Source organism: Ammospiza nelsoni, chromosome 11 (assembly GCF_027579445.1).
Source record: "Ammospiza nelsoni isolate bAmmNel1 chromosome 11, bAmmNel1.pri, whole genome shotgun sequence".
Taxonomy (NCBI): domain Eukaryota; kingdom Metazoa; phylum Chordata; class Aves; order Passeriformes; family Passerellidae; genus Ammospiza; species Ammospiza nelsoni.
The window spans coordinates 11,199,160-11,217,855 of record NC_080643.1 but is presented as its reverse complement, the minus strand read 5'-3'; the positions used below and the strand labels follow the sequence as shown (position 1 = coordinate 11,217,855).

The 18,696-nt window shown below is 42.3% G+C and overlaps 1 protein-coding gene across 1 annotated transcript in view; it reads right to left on the bottom strand.

Moving 5' to 3' along the window:
• Positions 1-14,550, bottom strand: part of KBTBD12 (kelch repeat and BTB domain containing 12) — a 39,585-nt gene extending 25,035 nt beyond the window's left edge. Inside the window, exons 1-3 of the mRNA XM_059480467.1 lie at positions 14,486-14,550; positions 3,891-5,025; positions 2,690-2,960 (exon numbers count right to left, since the gene is read on the bottom strand). Of these exons, the coding sequence (XP_059336450.1) occupies positions 2,690-2,960; positions 3,891-4,960 (1,341 nt within the window). The 5' untranslated portion in view covers positions 4,961-5,025; positions 14,486-14,550. The remainder of the gene's footprint in view (positions 1-2,689; positions 2,961-3,890; positions 5,026-14,485) is intronic.
• Positions 14,551-18,696: the final 4,146 nt, after the last annotated feature.

Below are 18,696 nucleotides of genomic sequence, written 5' to 3'. Positions count from 1 at the left end.
GTGTGTATCTATTGATATATATTTTTACATCTTATCCTAAAAACATTTGCATATTTATTTAGTCAGCCTAACCACTGTAATGTTGTTGTTCAACAGCTGTAACTTCCATAGTTTTCATAATAAGCTCCTAACCCCCTCACTATATCTTTGCTGCCATAACACTTTTTATACTCACTCCTACTCCTCTTGTTCTCTCTAATCTTCTTTCCCCTTCTCTGCCTGTCTTATACAATGCAGGGAATTCAGACGCTGTTTTCTGGGTATGACACCCTTGAATGTTAGCAGTGGGATGTGGAGGGAGGATTCTGAAATATTTTGGGATGAAAGTTTTCACATAGAGAGAGTGAGAAGGAGAGAAATACTTTGCTTACTTGTGATGGCGTTACATGTGTCCTTATTTTCTTGTTATTTTTCTTTCCCAAAAAACCTTTCCAACACTAATGTCATGGACAAGGTAGTAGGAGGCAAACTAGAGAGTAAATATAAAGCCCCTTGGTTACTCCCAGTAAGTGCCCGGGGCATGTTCTTTCCCTGTGGTAAGTGTGAAATGCTAATTTATTCACTGAAAGAGGGATATTTGGAAGCTGAGTATTTTCAGCACAGACTAAACATGTACTTAGGAGAAGACACCACTTGACATGCTGTAAATTCACATCCAACCTCATTTTTGTGGTAACATTCTCCTTGGAGCGCACCCTGTTCTCCTTGTGTACAGAAAACATGACTTCCAGCAGCCCTTCCCTGTGTCTCAGGGGTACGAAATCTTCCTCTCAGCCTCACCAAACACTTTCTTCCATTTTAACAGCCCCCAGTTAGCAAGGCTGGAGTCACTTTGTGTTTTAACTGTGCTGGCATCAGGGGCCAGCCCGATGCTGAGCAGAGCAGCGCTGTGATGAGCGAGTCCTTGCCCTCCTAAGCTGTTATTTTATGTCCTGGCTTGACTTCGAATTGTCTTATTTCAATTACAAAGCCTGAGTGGGAAGGGTATTTTTCTCTGTCCTGTAATGGACACGTGCATTTAGGGCACTCTGTCAATGCTGTTGTTAGTGTTTGTTCAGGATTGACAGAACATTCAGTGCTGCTCCATCCAGCACAGGGACAGCCCCTGGCTTGGCCAGCTCATTTGCTTTCCCCGTGCAGCTGTGGTAACCCCACACAGGCAATCACTGCATCTGACAGGGGGAAGATAAATGGTACAAGAAGAATTCAGCACTCTTAGTGCTGGTCTCAAAGCACTTTTTCAAGAGTACTTTAGCTAATTTATCCTGGTCTGCACAGGTACAGCAGAATCTTACAAAGCTGTGGGTTTTGATCAATTGCTGTTAATCTGCTCATCTCAAACCTATTTCTATATAAACTCAGACACCCATGCATTGTTACTGATAGTACTGGTAGGCAGGTATCCACTTTAGGTGGATTTTAAAAAAATTATTCTTGGCTCAATATTCCTGACTCGTGCTTCTAAGCCACCTTTCCCTCTCACAATCTGTTCTGGAAAAAAGCTTAACAAACCTGGTTGTCTGACTTCAACATCTATCTTTGTTATATGACATATCTTTCAGTTCAAGGTTTTTTTTACAGACAGATTGTTTCTACATTAAGTGTTTTCGTATTTTAGTTCTTTACATATGAGACACCCTTACACAGTTGTTTCTCTATCAGAAATATTCTCTGATCTTTCTGTTGCCTCTTTGGGGACTCCCGCACTCAAAATATTCAAAGAGGTGGAAGTCTTGTTAGCTGACTGCATCTCACTTTTAAATACTTTAAGCAGTAATTTATTTCGAGAGGACAGAAACCATTGAGTTGTGGTGACAGTCTGAACATATTGCAACGAGCATTACAGATGCTCCACTTCATTGTCAAGTGAATGCAGGGCTTTTTCCTGAGCACTGAAATTTGAAATTCACCAAGCAATAAATAAAAATGGGCTAGACTCTGAAAAAAACATATTTTGCACTGGGAGAACTGGAGAGAGTGAGCGCTGCCCTTGACATCCATCTTCCTTGGAGCATAGCTCTGTATAATCTCTGTACTACTGAACATGTATCTGTGGCCCTGCTGAAAATCCCTTTAAAAACTTTACATAGCCAAGCAAGGCAGCAGAAATAAATAAATGGATTGTTTAAAGGACTCTGTTTCCCAGAGAATGCTTTGACTTTTCATTTAAAATGTAATGTAATAAAAATCAAATAAATTAACTTTAGTTAACCAAGAAAGCTTCCTGAGAAAGCAAGGTGAACTTTAAATGTCATATAGAAATCTGTCCCTGAAGTGTACTTGTGTACACACTTTTTGAAGACAGGGCACAGTTAAGTGTCCCTGTACGATTAAATGCCATTATTTATTATACCTAGAAAAATTAAGAGGATTGTAAATAGGGAATAGAAAGGACAGAACCTATAATGACAAAGGAGATGTATTTTAAACTCTTGCTCACAGTCAACATCTTTGTGAATAAAAACTGCCCTTCCTGAAGTTGGTATTTACAGTGAGGATGGCATAGATGGATATTATTCTTCTTCACCCTGTTTGATTTTCCTATAGAACATGTTTAATCAGAGAAATGTGAGCAACTTATTCTTCTGTTATCACTGATGTGATTTCCCATGCAAGAAGCACTGTAAAACTACACAACAGTTCCTGTTAGTGCACAAAGCAAACAAAGCAAAAGGGCACAATTCTCAACCTGTGGTGTCCATCCACCCAGCACGTACAGCTTGTCCTTCACTGTCACCACCACGTGGCAGGCCAGTGGCACTGGCAGGGGCGCTGTGCTTCTCCAGGTGCCTTGCTCCATGGAGTACTTCTCCACACAGTTTGTGACCAGATACTGATTTTTCACTTTCATTTGCCCTCCTATCACATAGAGGTCGTTGTGGGCAGTGCCCAGCGCGTAGAGCTCGCGGAGCTGAGTGCTGCACAAGCTGTGCCAAAAGTGGTTTCCTCGCTGGTGGTATCTGTAGGAGAACCCACAGCTGTGAATGCCCTGCTTCACCCAGGTCCCATCAGCCTGCTTGGAAATGTTGCCCCCTTTAATTGTCAGTGTTTACTCAGCACAGTGACGAGAGGAGCTCTCTCCTTCACAGAGAAGTTATAAAATAGAGCCCAATGTTTGCAGGATCAAGCATGTTTAGTATGTGGAATCCTAGGTGTCCTTCTTTCAAAGATATTTTACCCTAATTAAGACAAGAAGACACTTATTTCTGCATGTGCTGCCCAATCACAGTTTCTGCTGAAATTAGTGGGAGCAGTGAGAACTCAACGCTGCTGAAAAGAAAGCCACTTCACCTGCCTCACTATGAATTAATTTCCTCAAATTTAGGCATTTGCATTTGAAAATGGTGTCACCATTTTAAAAATTGATCTTTAATCCTGGAAATGTCTGGTTTTCTTTAAAATGTGTGCATCTGAAAGGATATGAGTAAAAACAGAATGAGTTTTTTGAGCTATCAATCATCATATTTAATCTATGAAGCATTATCATCAACATCAACAGAGAAGCATATTTTCTCTCTTTTACTGGGCTCATTGGATCATCACTTGGCTCATTTCCCTCTGATAATGACCTAGAAGAGAAATATCCAAGGAAAATACTGAGATTTTGGTAAAGAGAATATAAAATCTACATGCATTTATCAAATTGAGCTCATTTACTCAGAGATACCACAAGAGTAACTCTTCATTCTTTCAGAAGAATTTGGTTGTTTGTATACCTCAGAGCTGTGAAAATAAATTGTGACAAATTGATCCAAGTAGTCAAAATCTCTAAGAAAAAAGAAGCCAAGTCAAAAATGCTTTGTGGAATGGTCTTCCCCAACCCCCCCCCCCCCAGGGACATTATTTAAAATTTTGCAATAATTAGGGGATTTCTGACAGAGGGTACACACCTATAAATTTCAATGTTCCTCGTCCTTTGTCTAGACATTTTGACGGCGCTTGCCTCGCCTGCTACAATGATTTCATTTTTCTCAGTGACAACTCCAGTGCAAACACATCCCAAGCCCTCTCCATATTTTGGGGAGGAAATGAAGTAGGTCTTTCCTGTCACAGGAGCATAGCAAAAGCTGGCATCTGCATAGCTGCCGTGCCTGGACCTGATGCCGAGGGAGTTGTTGCCGATGCAGAGCAGGAGATCTGTGGTCTCCATGCCATATCTCAGGCTGAGGGAAGGGTGCCTGGACAGCTGGATGGCTTTCAGTGCTTCCTCGAACATATCATTGCATTCTGAGTTGCACAGAATCATTGTGTTCCTCTTCCGGGCTTCCACAAGAAAAGAGGGGCTGACGAGCACCAGTCTCACTTGCTTGAGGAGCTCAACAAGGTGCTGTGAACGGGACTCTCTGCTGTGCTTGACCCATCTAATGACGAGGTCCAGAATGCTCTCCTCCCTGGAAATATTCAGGTCATCTGATTTGATGAGGGTCAGCAGCTGCTGGAATTCAATCTCTAGTATTTCTTCCTGCAAGCTCACCTCAGCAAAATGCTGATACGTGTATTTCCTCGCTTGGTCACACAAATCATCCGCCCCGATGTGGTTTGCAAAGTAATAGATGCCCACGCAGTTGGAAGCGTCCATGTGGTCCATCATGTACTTCTGACACATGTTGCAGACCTCTTCCATCTGCATGAAGTAGGCGGCGAGGGCGACAGTCTGCACGTTGAGGCCGGTGAGGCGCAGCTCGGCGCTGTACACGTAGTGCAGGATCACCGACACGCTCTCAGCTGAGACATCGTGCAGCACCACCTCCCTCTGCGTGCACTCTGCCAGGCCGCACGTGAACATGGCCCTGAAATAGGCACTGAAGGCGGCCAGCACCACCTTATGGCACGGGAACTTCTGGCCCTCTGCAACCAGCACCACGTCGATGATCTGTGTGCATTCCTTCATGCTCTTCACCTGCTCCAGCAAAGCCAAGCTGTGGCGCTGCTTTCTCTTCTCCTCAGCCTTGCGGTCCATGGTGGATCCCCAAACTTCCTCTCTTTAAATATCCTCAGAACTAAAGGTCTTCATTGGGAATGTCTCTAGAGATAGAAGCATAATGTTGTCCAATAAGAACAAACCATTGGGCAAATGAATATTGCTGTAATTACCTAAAGTTAATAATCTGTATGGTGTGATATGAATCAGTAATGTATAAAAATCATGCCAAATTATGGTGAGGTCTCAGGTTCAAGGCCTCCAAGACAAAATATAAGAAAAATCAACACTTCAAATGACCTTCGCTATTCAATACCTACCCCCAAATTCTGTCATTATTTAAAGATTATTACAGACTTCCCTTCAAAGCAGCCTTTTTCAACTGCCTTCTCCCTCTTTTCCCTGATCTTGATACAGAGCCTATAAAATTGAGCAGAGAGAGTCAATGCAGTGTTATGGGTGGAGGCAGCTTTTACCCCCAAAGACTGGTAGTGAAGTGGCAGGAAGCAATTTGGTGCAACTGGCCAGATTCTTTTCTCTGTCACACCAAAGCATAGGCCACTGGTTTCTACAGAGTTGCTACCAGATTCCTTTGGAATTAGTAAAGTAAATAGTGTAAATAAATTCAGTTAATAGAGGCCAGCCTTCAAGCTGTCCTCCCTCCTCTCAGCAGGATGTTTATGTGCTATAGAGTCACAGTTTTGGTTCCACTCACTGTAAGCTCAAGGGACATTTTAAATTAAATTGTAATTATTAACATGCTCCCTCCAGTTTTATTTACAGGGGGAGAAAATGGAAATTTGTGGTCTCATTTCTGTTTGGTTTTGGGGCTTTTTTGTTGTTGTTGTTTTGGGGTTTGGTTTAGTTTGGTTTTTTGGGATTTTTGTCTTTTGGTTTTTGGTTTTTTTTTGAAGGCAGATCCTTTAATGAATCTCTGTCTTTTTGCAGAATGTGAAGTACAGGTGTAGAATTTCAGTGGGAGAATGACATTTACCATCACTTGAGGGATACCAGTCCTTATCACAGTTTTTGGCTGTAATATGGTAATGAGACAGCTCTGTTTTAGAAATGCATTAAGGACTCGTGTCATGAGTCACCAGTACACGAACAAGTCCTAAAGCTGTGGTATAACCATGTTTGAAACACATTGTAAACATGGTACAAAGTGCTTAATGAGACTGTTCAAATGAGTAACATTCCTCAGCAGCTTAAATACTTGCAGGATCAAGGGCTTGTATCACAGATTGAATTAGTTTTCTCAAATCCTGGCAACACAAAGATAAGTCTTAGTTTCATTAAAGAAACGTGTAAAAATGAGTATATGAAATTCTTTGAAATTCCTCTATTTTTACAAACAGTCCAGATTTTTCTACAGATTTAGATAGATAGATCTTTAAAAATATTACAGTTATTTCCCAGGTGGAAAGGAAACCTACAGCTATATCACCAAACTCAAACCTACTCTTTTAGCTGTTCAGTTGTTTTTGGAACTAGTCCTCATTCTGCAGTTAGGTAGATTCCTCACTTTGAGTGCTAATTTAAAAGCCAAGCATGCTTGAAGATTGGCATTTCCTTGATTTGATTGAGTCTGTCCATATTCCAAATATGGAACCAGAAGCAACAAATCTAAGAAATGAAACTGGGTTATTACCAGATTTAAAAAATTAATTTGGAAGACTAAACATTAACCTCTGGATGTAGGCCAGACTCTGAGCTCTTCTTATGATACCTCTAAAATTCAATCAAAGAGCAAGTTTAGTACAAAAAAGACAGAGATGGTATTTCAAAAACTAGATTTTTTTTCCTGTCTCCTTTGAAATTAAATACTGCATTTGAGAAAACATGGGTCTTAATTCTGCATTGACTACCTCTGGAGCAGTCTTTACAGTCAGTAGAAGCCTTTCATGAGATTAGAAATGTTCTTTTTTTTTAATTATCCTACATGATAATTAGAACATTTATTGTTTACCCCTTGTGCTATTTCATAATTTTGTAATATTTGACCTTCACTGCATTTTGATAAAGGAACCTCTCTATATCTCAGAAACTGTGCTTCCCACCTCAAAGACCATAAGCACAGACCTCTTAAAGAAGATGAGCTGTTGTGTCCTGAACCAGGTTGTTCATCCCCAGCTGTATGAAAGTGTTAGTGAGCACCAACAAGCTCCAATCCTGTTTCACATTCTGACTAATCATGACTTTTCCTCCAAAATTATCAACTTCAATCTTTTTTCTTTTCTGATGTCAAAACTTTATGCATCCTCCAGGTTTTCCATAATGGTCAAAATGTGTATTTTTAACGTAAAGAACAAGTGAGATAATTAATCACCATAATTTCCCCCAGACTTTTGTACAGATCAGGAAGAAGCTGTCTTAGAACTGAGTTATGATTTCATTTCCTTTGCTGGTCACCTTTATGTTTTCTTTCACTGTTAATTTAGCTTTCTTAAGAGCAACCATTCATCGGTGATTACACTGTTCATTAGATTTGTGAATTTTAAAGTGTCCATACCAGCCATCAGCACATCTGGCACAACACTCTGGCAGCCACCTCCTCTGCTCTTTCATCAGCAGGGCCTCAGCAACAGCATTATTGAGGAAAAACATATCTCATGCCATTAGTGTGCTATTTGAGGAGTTCATAATCTGATGGATAAGTCCCACACCACCATGAAGGGCAGTGTCCATCTGCAGCCAGGGCAGGTGGGCTCCTCTGCCACCCCAAAGCTGCTGGTTCTGCCCTGGATGCCCTCCCCAGGAGCAGCAGCTGGACTGCTCATAGCCTGGGGGCAGGAGATGGGCTGAGCCCCTTCTCCTGGACCTGTGTCACAGACATCTGTTATGAAAAATCCTTTCCTTAGGATTTTTTCTCCTGAGAAGTTGAGAGGCCTCAGGAACAAAATGTAAACAATGGTTATCTGCTGCTGTGGAATGCAACAGGTGCATCTTTTATTGGTCCATGTTGGTTGTTTCTAATTAATGGCCAATCACAGTCGGCTGGCTCAGACTCTCTTGAGAGTCAGAACTTTTTGTTATCATTCTTCCTTCTTTCCTTTCAAGCCTTCTGATGAAATCCTTTCTCCTATTCTTTTAGTATAGTTTTAATATATAATTTTCTTTTAATATAATACATATCACAAAATAATAAACCAGTCTTCTGATAGATGGAGTCAGAACCCTCATCTCTTCCCTCTTCCTGGGACCCCTGTGAACACCACCACAGACCTGCTCCATGCCCACCATCCCCTCACCCTGTGCAGAGTCTGCACCTTTCAGGAGGGTCCCTGCAGCCCTCCAAGCTGCCTCCACCCACCCCACTGAGCTCTGCAGAGCCACAGTGTGGTTACCTCACTCTTGCAAGAGGACAATATTCACTTTTTCCTGCCAGAACACATCTTCTTTATGCCTGTGCTTTGACAGCACAGCCAGCTCCTGGCTGAACTGCACTCAGCAAAATCATGCTGTTGACTTGCATGTGAGTCTACCTACAGCTGAGGAAACTGAAGCTAAAAGGTTAAAAAGAAAACAGGATTAAAACCCAGGGGTGAAATCCTTTCATTAACTTCAGAAATTCATCCCTGTGCTTTAGATGCAAACTTGTCACTTCCCTCCCAGCTTTTAGCAGTGCTTAGGTGAGGTCATTGGAAGGATATTAATATTCTCCTTTATATCACTGGAAAGACTATTAAAGGGTAATAATGGAACAGTGCTGCTTTGATTTCCCTCTGGGTTACAGAGGGGAAAAGATGGTACATTGATAGTTAAAGAGAGGATAAGTGTGATGCAAATATAATTTGCAGTAAGACACTGCTCTGAGATTTTGTCAGGGGCTGAGTTGTCACTATAAAACTTCCAGTGCAAGGTTCAAATCCTTTATAATGTGACAAGGAGCTAAAATCAGAGTTAATGCCTCACTCAGAGTTTTGGGATACCTTTTTCTTCTGCTGTGAAAAATGGATTCAGGTGCAAACCTCCATTGTATGTAACTTTGAGAGCTGGGCTAATAATTTTTCTCCAGTTCTCTCTGCTATTTTAATTTTTATATCAACCATTTAGTCAGTCTAATTTCACCCTTTTATTCCCTTTGTGCCATGAACCTTACAAAGAGCCATATATAATGGTATGCAGGAGCTCCAGCATACAGTTTGCAAGGCAGTGGCGTGCTGCATGAGCAGTTTAAAACATAAATAAGCACACTGCTGTGAGCTCAGCTCTCCAGCTTTTATGAGGCTATCAAACTATAAATAAATGCAGTCCTCAATTCTCAGTTACACTGCAGGCTCTTTGAACTGCCCCAGTGCAAAGGGACTCTATACCAGATGGAAGTAGCTCATCAGGAATTTTCCCCAACCTCTGGGGGGGAAAAAAAAGCTACTCTGTAATAAGAGACATTATTTTGTCTGTATTTTTTGTCTGGGACATAGATTTTTTTTGTCTTTTCCTGAGGAATCTCCTGTTTCCTTGTCATGGTGGGAGGGTGGGAGCTGCAGGACCTGGCCCAGCAGAGGTCACAGCACCCAGCGTGGGGAGCACCTCCTGCATCCTCCTCTTCACCCTCTGCTATTTTTTTTTCTTTTTCTTTGCCTTAATGAGGCTGCCCTGCCTTCAGCCAGCCTCCCTTCAGGTGCTGAGAGGATCAGAGTTCAATCACATCAAAGAATCAGTGCCTCTGCCCATGAATTATTTGTGCTTCCTTTGTTATCAGTAAGCTGAGAAGCAAATCTGTTAATTGTATGCATTATGACATTTGGCTGACAGCCACAGTGAGGCAGAAATCAGCACCCAGAGGATAATAATGTTATAATCTCAGAGTTCAATTATGAAGGCTGTGCTGGCATTTAAAATCAAGATTTTAAACCGTGCAAAAGATCCCACAGTGCTCAAAAAGGGCAAATAATAATGCTAATCTTGATACAAGGAACAGGTATAATAAGATATATAAAGGAAGCTTCCAATGAATTATAGATGTTCCTGTATCTATGGGATAATAGGAATCATTCTCTTAATTCTGACACCTGGAAAGATGCCAGAAGAAATTATTATGTGATTGAATTATAAGGATTTAGAGGGTAACAAGGTGATAAAAGCAGTTATGGCACCTATTTATCAAGAACAAATTGTGTCAATCCAACCTAATTTTCTTCATTTTTTCAGGGATAATAGGGGATAAATTAGACACTTTGTCTTAAGACCACTGATATGGTCATATGTGACAAATTATGATGAAATCCACAGACTAAATCAAGATCAGTTAGGTGCCCAGCTGGTTGAAAAAGCCAATTCAAATAATAGTTATTGGTGGTCAGACTGGGAAGCATCTCTAGTCTGTGGCTGGAGATCTGTGCTGAAAAGGTCACTGACAGTTTCAGGGAATACTTTCTTGCTTTGATTCAGATATAATTTCTTGAATTAATTACATCCATTCTGTCCAGGTAAAATATACAGACTTATGGCAGCACATTAAGAATCTCCAATTAGAACTGGAGAACAACCAATTCTTTTAGGAAATTTATGTTGATATAGGCATACAGGTAAGTGTCACTAAAAGATGGTTTTCTGTAACCATTATACATTTAGTGCATGGATGTGTTTCAAGTATCACTGTAGCTACCAGCAGCCAGGGTACCTTTCTGGAAGTTTTCCATATTCAGTCAATTGCCAGTTACTTAGAGAAGTAAGATTTTCAGGCTTTCAAAGGCATCTAATTAAGTTAAAAGCCCAGCTCCTGCTTCAGCTTACTGAGCAATGTAGGAACTGAAGTGTCTGCATCACTTTTAAAGGTAAAAATTCAGCCTTAAATAGCTTAGAGAGTTCTAAAAGATTTGCCAGATGATGGGGTCACCTTCTATTAAAGTCATTGAAAGAACCCCCTTGCTCAGCTCTCTTTGGTTTGGTGCATATATTACTGGGCAGGTTGTAATGACAGCCAAGTCACCCTCCTTCATGGTGGCTTTCCAGCATTTGTGCCAATGCTGGATGAGTGTGTTGCCATCTTGGGCAAGAAGTGAGTCTGCCACCCACTCGTGATGTGGGAATTCCACACTGAAGGGTCCCACTGTGTGAGGATTTTTATCTGGGTGAGGCACTCCCTCAGGGCTGGGTTGACCTCAGGGTAAGGCAATTCTGTGGGGTTTGGGTCCATCTCAGGGCTGTATATGGGTTCTGGTGGTGCTGAGGGTTTGGCGGAATCAACTTACAAAGCCATGAAGTGGCTGACAGTCGAGTGACTTCCTTTAATGGCCACCATGATTGTCCCCATTGTCCCCCATGTAGCGAGGTGCCCATAAACTTTGGGATAAACTGGAGATATCAAAAAGTCTCTGGCCTGCTGCTTGCCATGCTTCTAATCAAAGTGGCCCACTACAGAGAAAACCTTGAACTTGATTCGACACCCAGTCCAGCAGGGTGCTTAGTTTTTTATCAGCCATATTAATAGATTGCTGATGTAGGGGCTGCCTGACCTGGCCCAAGCTCCTGCTTTGTTCCACCTCCCATACTTTCTCTGACTGGTCTACTCAGTGCATGAGGTGCATGCACTTTAAATTCCCCAGTTCCTTCCCAAACTCTTGAGTTCCTTCCCAAACTCTTCCCAGATCCTTTTCCTGGATCCTTCCCAGCCAGTTCCATGACCTAGTGAGAGCTGCTACCAGAGCAGACCACACACCCTGCACCGCCTTTATGAGTCCCTGTTCGGGCACCATTTGTAGCAGTGGGGAACAAAGTGACACGGATCCCTACTTCATCTGAAGGAGATCACTTTATTGTAAAAATCGGCCTCTTTTTATACCTTTAATTTTAACCAGACGTAACTGAAACCAAACCAAGACCTAACAGAAATTAACAGAAAGAAGGCACCCATTGGCTGGCTCAGATGCCGTGCTGCTGTCCATGTCCTACCATCCAATCAGCTTCTGCTCATATGCTGTCTGTGTGTTCCTTCAGCCAATCAGATTCCTGCTCATATGCTCTCCGCGTGTCCTTCAGCCAATCAGCTTCCTGCTCCCACACTGTCCGCGCGTTCCTTCAGCCAATCACAATCTCCCTTCCAACTGTCACTACGCTGACTCTCCTCCGTTGGCTCCTGCCCATCCAGCCTGCAGCTCTGCCTTTCCCATGGGGACTTCTGGTGAGCATGAGCCTTCAACTCTACCAACTGTAACCCCATATCCTACACAGCCCCACAGCAGGTACAGATCAGGGGATCTGAACTGATTTATTCTTGGCAGAGGAGGAATTTTGAGGTTTTGAAGCTACTAACACTACAAATCCAATGATTTGCCCATATGAGATAAAGTCTAACAGTCCTTCTGAGAGAGATTTTAACTATTTTTCTCCCTCCATCCCTGTGGCACTTTGTTTCTGTTATTGAGAGGGCTGGGTCAGGGCACTCTGAGGTCTCGCTAGATCCAAGCATAGGCTGGTTCTTGCTGGGATGTGCTGACAGGCTCGTGGGAGCTTTCTTAGCTTGCTACAGTCTGAAAGTGGTGCAGAAGGAGTGAAAGACACAGGCTGCTGACCTACAAGCTGCTTCTGTAGATGCAGGCAGCTGTGGCACTGTTGTGCTCCCCTGTGTGCGTCCCTGCATCCCTGCTGCTCCAAAAATCCCACTCCTGCACAGCCTGCAGTCATCTCCACTCAGATTGTAACAAATACAGCTTGGCCTTTCTGCAGAAGCTTCATTTTCCTTCTCATTGCATTGCTCTTAATTTAAAACAAAAATAAAATGGACCTCAACAAGGTGCTATGAACTAGGAGAAACTTGGTGCCTACCAGGGAGATTTTTTAAGCAGTCTGCAAAGCTTCAAAAACTGTGTTTGGGAGCATGATTGACCATTGGAGACCTGAAGATGCTTTGATCAGTTTTCAAAGCCTTTGGGTAGTTTATGATTCTGGGAAGATTTGACAGTTTGAGCTTTGTGTACTGCCAACTCACAGGCCTAGATGTGGGATTGGATTAATATTGATCCTATCTCAGCAAATACCAGGCTTTTTTTTTTTTCTTTAAACTGTTACAGAAAAAAATTCATGAAAAAAATCAAAGCAGCTGGAAATGAAAGACCCTATGGGCCATATTTTCCAATGTGCCTTCACCTGACTTAATCTGGTTCAAAGCTCAGTGAATCAGTGAAAAGAATCCCACAATTTAAGTAGAAAATTGATGTAGCTCTGTTAACAAACAAATGCCTATGGACAAACCCCAGTTTGAGTCAATTATGTGCATTAATTGTATGAGAAGAATAGAACCTAAAGATAGACATACCAAGCCCATTTCTTTTACAGTTCACATATGCAGATCATTTCTCTTACATATAAAAACTGAAATGGCAAAGTGCTCATTCACAGAAGGAAGATGCACAAGCTTTTTACAATGACAGATGCCAGCAGAAGGAAAATGTATTTCTAAAATGCATTTCAGTAGCTCTTTAGGCAGCCTGACAAGGGCCTTAGGAGTTTCTCTTTTGGCATTTCTCTAAATATACTGGCTAGTGTAGGAAAGGCTCACTTTCCAGAACAGTTATATAATATAAACAGGACTGTGTCACATTAAAATAAACATAATTTAATAACTGTGCAAACTAGGCCCTCTTTGCATTTTCACAAAAGATTGTGAACTCTAATTGCTAATACTTACATAACTCAAGAGCATGCATCCCTCTGGTGAGCAAATGCAAGTATGTAAAAACTTTAATAACGTTGTCATTTGGCAGTGAGATTATAATAAAGTGCAAATTGTAAACCCTTATAACTCAACGTGAGGATTCCATTAGTTACTCCATTAGTTGAATCCAAACTTACCACTGAATTTCTCCAGTTCCAATTTCAATCACTACCAAGCAAATATGTGGGTATGTCCATATCCACAGAAGGGAAAATTCAGAGCAACCCATGGCAGCAACACACCACCACCTCCAAAACAGCCCCTTCACTGACACACATATTCAATATGTCCTAAATCTGCAGTCCCCACTGAACCTCATATTGAAAATGTTCATCCCTTTGGCAGGGATCAGTCCCAGGCACGTATAGATACCCTGATTGAAGAGGCAAGAGTTTCCCTGAGCTTCCTATATGGAAGCAAGTCCAGATGTTTGCAGGTTTGTGGAGTATTCAAATTTCCCCACCATGCACAGACCTTAGGCACTGAAATTCCTGCACCCACTGGCTGATCCTGTTCCCACACTGCTGACAAACTCCACATAGCTGCAAACAGACCCCCCCAGATGCTGATCAATGGTTCCTGTGCTAACTTTGTAATGAATCTCTTACAATTCCTGTATGATCTAGGCAGCAGGCACTGTAAGGAAGTGAGAAGGCTCAGTTTTGGCACCAGCAGTGGGTCCTACAGCCTCCTCCCCCTGTTTCTGCCTTGCAGCTGGCCCTGTGTTTGTGCCCCTCCAAAGCACCTTTAAGGATTCCCCAAGACAAACATTCGGGTATCCCTGCCTACAAGTTTCCCATGCACCCAGCAGCCCAAAGCAAGCTTGGCCCTGCTGATTGCCCATCTGTCCCAGCAGCAAACACCCTTCTCTTTCCCGTTCCAATGGGAATGGGATTTAAATGTACCTGTTCCACGCTGGGAGCGGCAGGGGCCCGTGAGAGGGCATGGAGAGGGGAGCAGAGCTCTGACACAGCACACAGAGCTCCTGGTGACAGCGAGGTGCCAGGGCTATAAATGGCCTTGCACTGGGCTCCTGGCTGGGATGAGGAGCTGCTCTAATGTCAGGCTCAGGGGCACATTAGGACACAGCCAACAGGCACCTTCTCCTCACCCCTGTCCCTGTGCTGCCTGCCAGGCACCGTGCTGGGGAGCAGCAGACTCTTCCTGGGGTGGGACAGCTCAGCTGGTGTTGGTGGCCACTGCAGGAATCATGTCCCCCACAGACCTTGCACAGAACCAGGCATATCTCTGGGTGGCAGCTGCTCCTGGGTGGCTGAAGCAGTTCCAGCACAGGAGCATGTGACGGTGTTCGCAGGGGTCTGAGGATGAGGGAAGAGATGAGGATATGACTCCATGTTTCAGAAGGCTTGATTTATTATTTTATGATATATATATTATATTAAAACTATACTAAAAGAATAGAAGAAAGGATTTAATCAGAGGGCCAGCTAAGAATAGAAAAAGAAAGAATGAATAACAAAGGTTTGTGTCTCAGACAGAGTCCAAGCCAACTGACTGTGATTGGCCATTAATTAGAGACAACTACATGAGGCCAATCACAGATCCACCTGTTGCATTCCACAGCAGCAGATAACCATTGTTTACATTTTGTTCCTGAGTCCTCTCAGCTTCTGAGGAGGAAAAATCCTAAGGAAAGGATTTTTCATAAAGGATGTCTGTGACAGGAGCACCCACCTAGCTCTGAGGTGAGGGTACCCAACCACACAGATGCTGTTGCTTGCTGACCCTATCCAAGTCATCCCCAAAACCAAGGCCACTGTCTCCATAGCTGACAGAAATGTTCACAAACTGATCCTCCTGCCCTTCTGCGAGAAGCTGTAACCAAAGAAGGATTTCTGACCAAATTGAGTTGTTATCTGTATATTTTATGGTTATCTTCTTTTTTTTTGTGCTGGTGTAGATCAGAAACAGATCAACTAAATTAGACCAGAATAGTGGGGCTGCACTGATGTACATCTCATACTCTGAAAATTAAAGAGGAGCGGAGACGGCCATAATACACTATTTTTTATTTCCATATGTTTAAGCAAAGATGGAAAAAAGATTAAGCAGAATTTAGGGTTATAAAACTGATTAATGTTGAGCCAATGCTTTTAGTTGAGAAAGACATTAAGGGGTTTTCAGAATGTTCTTTTTTAAATAGCATGAATTTATTTCTTCACCATGCTAATTGGTGGATTGATTGTAATAACTTCTAAGAAAATGGAAAACGAAATGTAGATTCCTTATCTAGATTTTTATTCTGATGATTTTATTACGCAGTTTTTCTAAAAGCCATAGAGGAAGTTTGCAGAAACATTCAACTGCTAAGAGCAGTTCATTTGGTTTAGAGGGAAAATTAAAGTACAGTATTTTAAAAGCATATTTTATAGCATTTGTGAACAAAACTAGGGAAGAAAAATCCCAGTTATTAAAGTTTATTCTTGTCAGAGAATTTGAATGACCAGATTACAAAGATATATATTGTCTAAACTCCCAGATTGTTCTTATTAAAAGGTCAGATTTATCTTAGAAATAAAAATACCCAGTCTGATACCACAGTTCTCACAGAAGCCAAGATAGAGCAGTGTGCTGATGAAATGCCACAGCTGTGATAAAAAATGGACCATATCCTGTGCCCTGTTCTCCTCTAACTTGGAACAATTTATAGCATGGTGCTGGTTAACAATGGAGCATTTATGTAGTTAATTTTATTTATATAAAGGCAGTCCACTACCTAAATAATAATCATGCTTCTTTATGGATGCATTCCTTCTGATAATTTCTATAATGAGCCTGTTTCACAAAAACACTAACATTTTTAAGGAAAATTTCTCTTTATTGGTCATGAAATTCAAGTATTTCTCTTGCTCTTCACTGAATTAACTGGGACACCCCATCATGCAGTAGAGCAGCCCCTGGGCAGATCTCAGCAGCACTTCATGATGTCACAAATTGAGTGTGTGCCCCCCATATTTTTGCTGAAATTAAAAGCTTTTTCTGCTCTAAGCCAAGCCTGTTTTCACCTTCTTCATGTAATTAAGTAATAATCTTTTCACTCTGATATCATTATCTGTTGTCATGGTGATTTTTGTTATAAAAATGAATGGCTGAGATGTGGGCGAAGACAAGTTTTTCCTGAACTTTGTTAAGCTAATACCAAGGGAAGAGTATCTGTGATAATTCAATAAATGTGTGATCTTTTAGCACAGTGTATTTTAAAATAACGAGCAGGACTAGGCATCAGAGACAGAAAAGGCACATTTAATGCAAATTTATCTGTGTTTAGGAAATATGTGTTGAATTTAATGTTTTAGAACCGTGCCTGCATAACACCAGTCATACACTACATGGTGGTGCTGCACGAGCAGAGACATTCCTTTCTAAATCTCAACTCTTAGTGATTCACTTATTGGAAAAATAGCCCTTTTTTTTTTTAGGAGAAAGTCTGACCAAGTGTGTCTTTATCACAGTCCACAGTTTGGGAACAGCTACACAATGTTCACGCCTCACCTGAAAGCAGGACACCTGTTCTGGTGGGTGGGTGCACGCAAAGCGTCCACGGATGAAGCTTTGCTCCAGTTTGCCATGAGCAGGACCATGAGTCACAGTCAGTTCTAGCTGAGCTTCAGAGGAGAACTTCATCAGCTCAGTTAATCTCTGGCAGGCATCAGGACATGGTTTTTCTTTTCTGCCACTGAAACATCTCAGCCGAGGTTCTGAGCTGAACTCACCTCCTCTGTCACTCTTGCCATGGTTCAGAGCTGGACCTCATTCTCCATTGAAAAATACACAATTGTGCCACTAAATGGTGGCACATCATCATGGCTTGGGAGAGGAGACCCTCATGCTTGGTGACTCCATGCCCATGGGTGGCTCTCCAGCATGGGCACTGCTCCTCTCATCTCCCATGCCAGCAGTTTCTCGGGGCTCCTCAGCCTCTTTTCCTGGGGAGTGAGGCAGCCTCTGGTTTGGCAACTGGTACCTCATGTTTGCTTTACTTCCCACATGAGTGGTTCTGGTGTGTTTGTTCCTCCATGTGGCATCAGCTGAGTGTGGAGGAGCCTCCAGGCACCGGCCGATGGCACTGGCACCGTTCATGGCACAGCTGCTCCCTGCACCTCCTGCTTGGGCAGCTTTGGCACCTCCTGCCTGGGCAGCTTTGGCATCTCCTGCTTGGGCCTTCAGCCCTCAGGGTGGGTCTGGACTCCATTACAAGGGTTGCTCCACAAACCATTTGTTGTCAGAACCAGCAATGATGTTTTGGTTATCATATCTGTATAAACAGTGCCAGTTTGGGTACATAGGGACAAAAAAACCCCAGAAATACAGAGACTTCAAGTTTGATTGTATTATTTATTCTCTTATGACAGTCCAGATATGATATTGATTTGAGTTTTTTTCCTTGGGGTTGGTGTTGGCCTTTAGAGCAGGCCAAGGGCAATCTGGAGCTTGTCTGTGACCACAAGTCTGGGAGGCAGCACCCTGCAGCCCCTCTGAATTGAAATCCCTTTCTGGCTCTGTCAGCTGATTCCCAGGTTTCCTGACAGATAATGTAGCATGCCAGCAACCCGCTGCTTTTCCATTTAAATTAATGATAAAGTTGTGGTTAAATTAACACTCCAGCAGAGGTAATAAGGACCAACTCAGCAGCTGCCATGATGTATGCAAATTGCAGTTTCACACATTAGGAGCTAGATGTTGCCTAATTTGTAGGTCTCTCTGTCTTTTAAATGAAAGAGCCTCCATCAAGTTCAGGCAATCTTAAAACAAAAGGCAAAAGAAACTCCCCGAAGTCAACCACTCACCAGTGCTTCTAACTACATATTCTATTTGTTTTTACAGATCCTAACTACAGTTTTTCTTCTGGGGTTTCCCTCCTGAGCCCCAATAAACAGTTATTACTGAGTTACACTGCACTGCTGGGTGCTTTTAGGCAAAATATCTGCTGATTTCCAAAGAACAGACAGCCTGATTAAGGAGGCACTGCCGTCCCTTTGGTATAAACAGAAACCTCATTTAATTTACAGTGGTGCCACAATCCTGAGGCTCAGTATCCATCAGGGCTTTTTCCTCTGGAAATGAAACTGTAACAGAGCAAAAGAAGAGCTGTGAT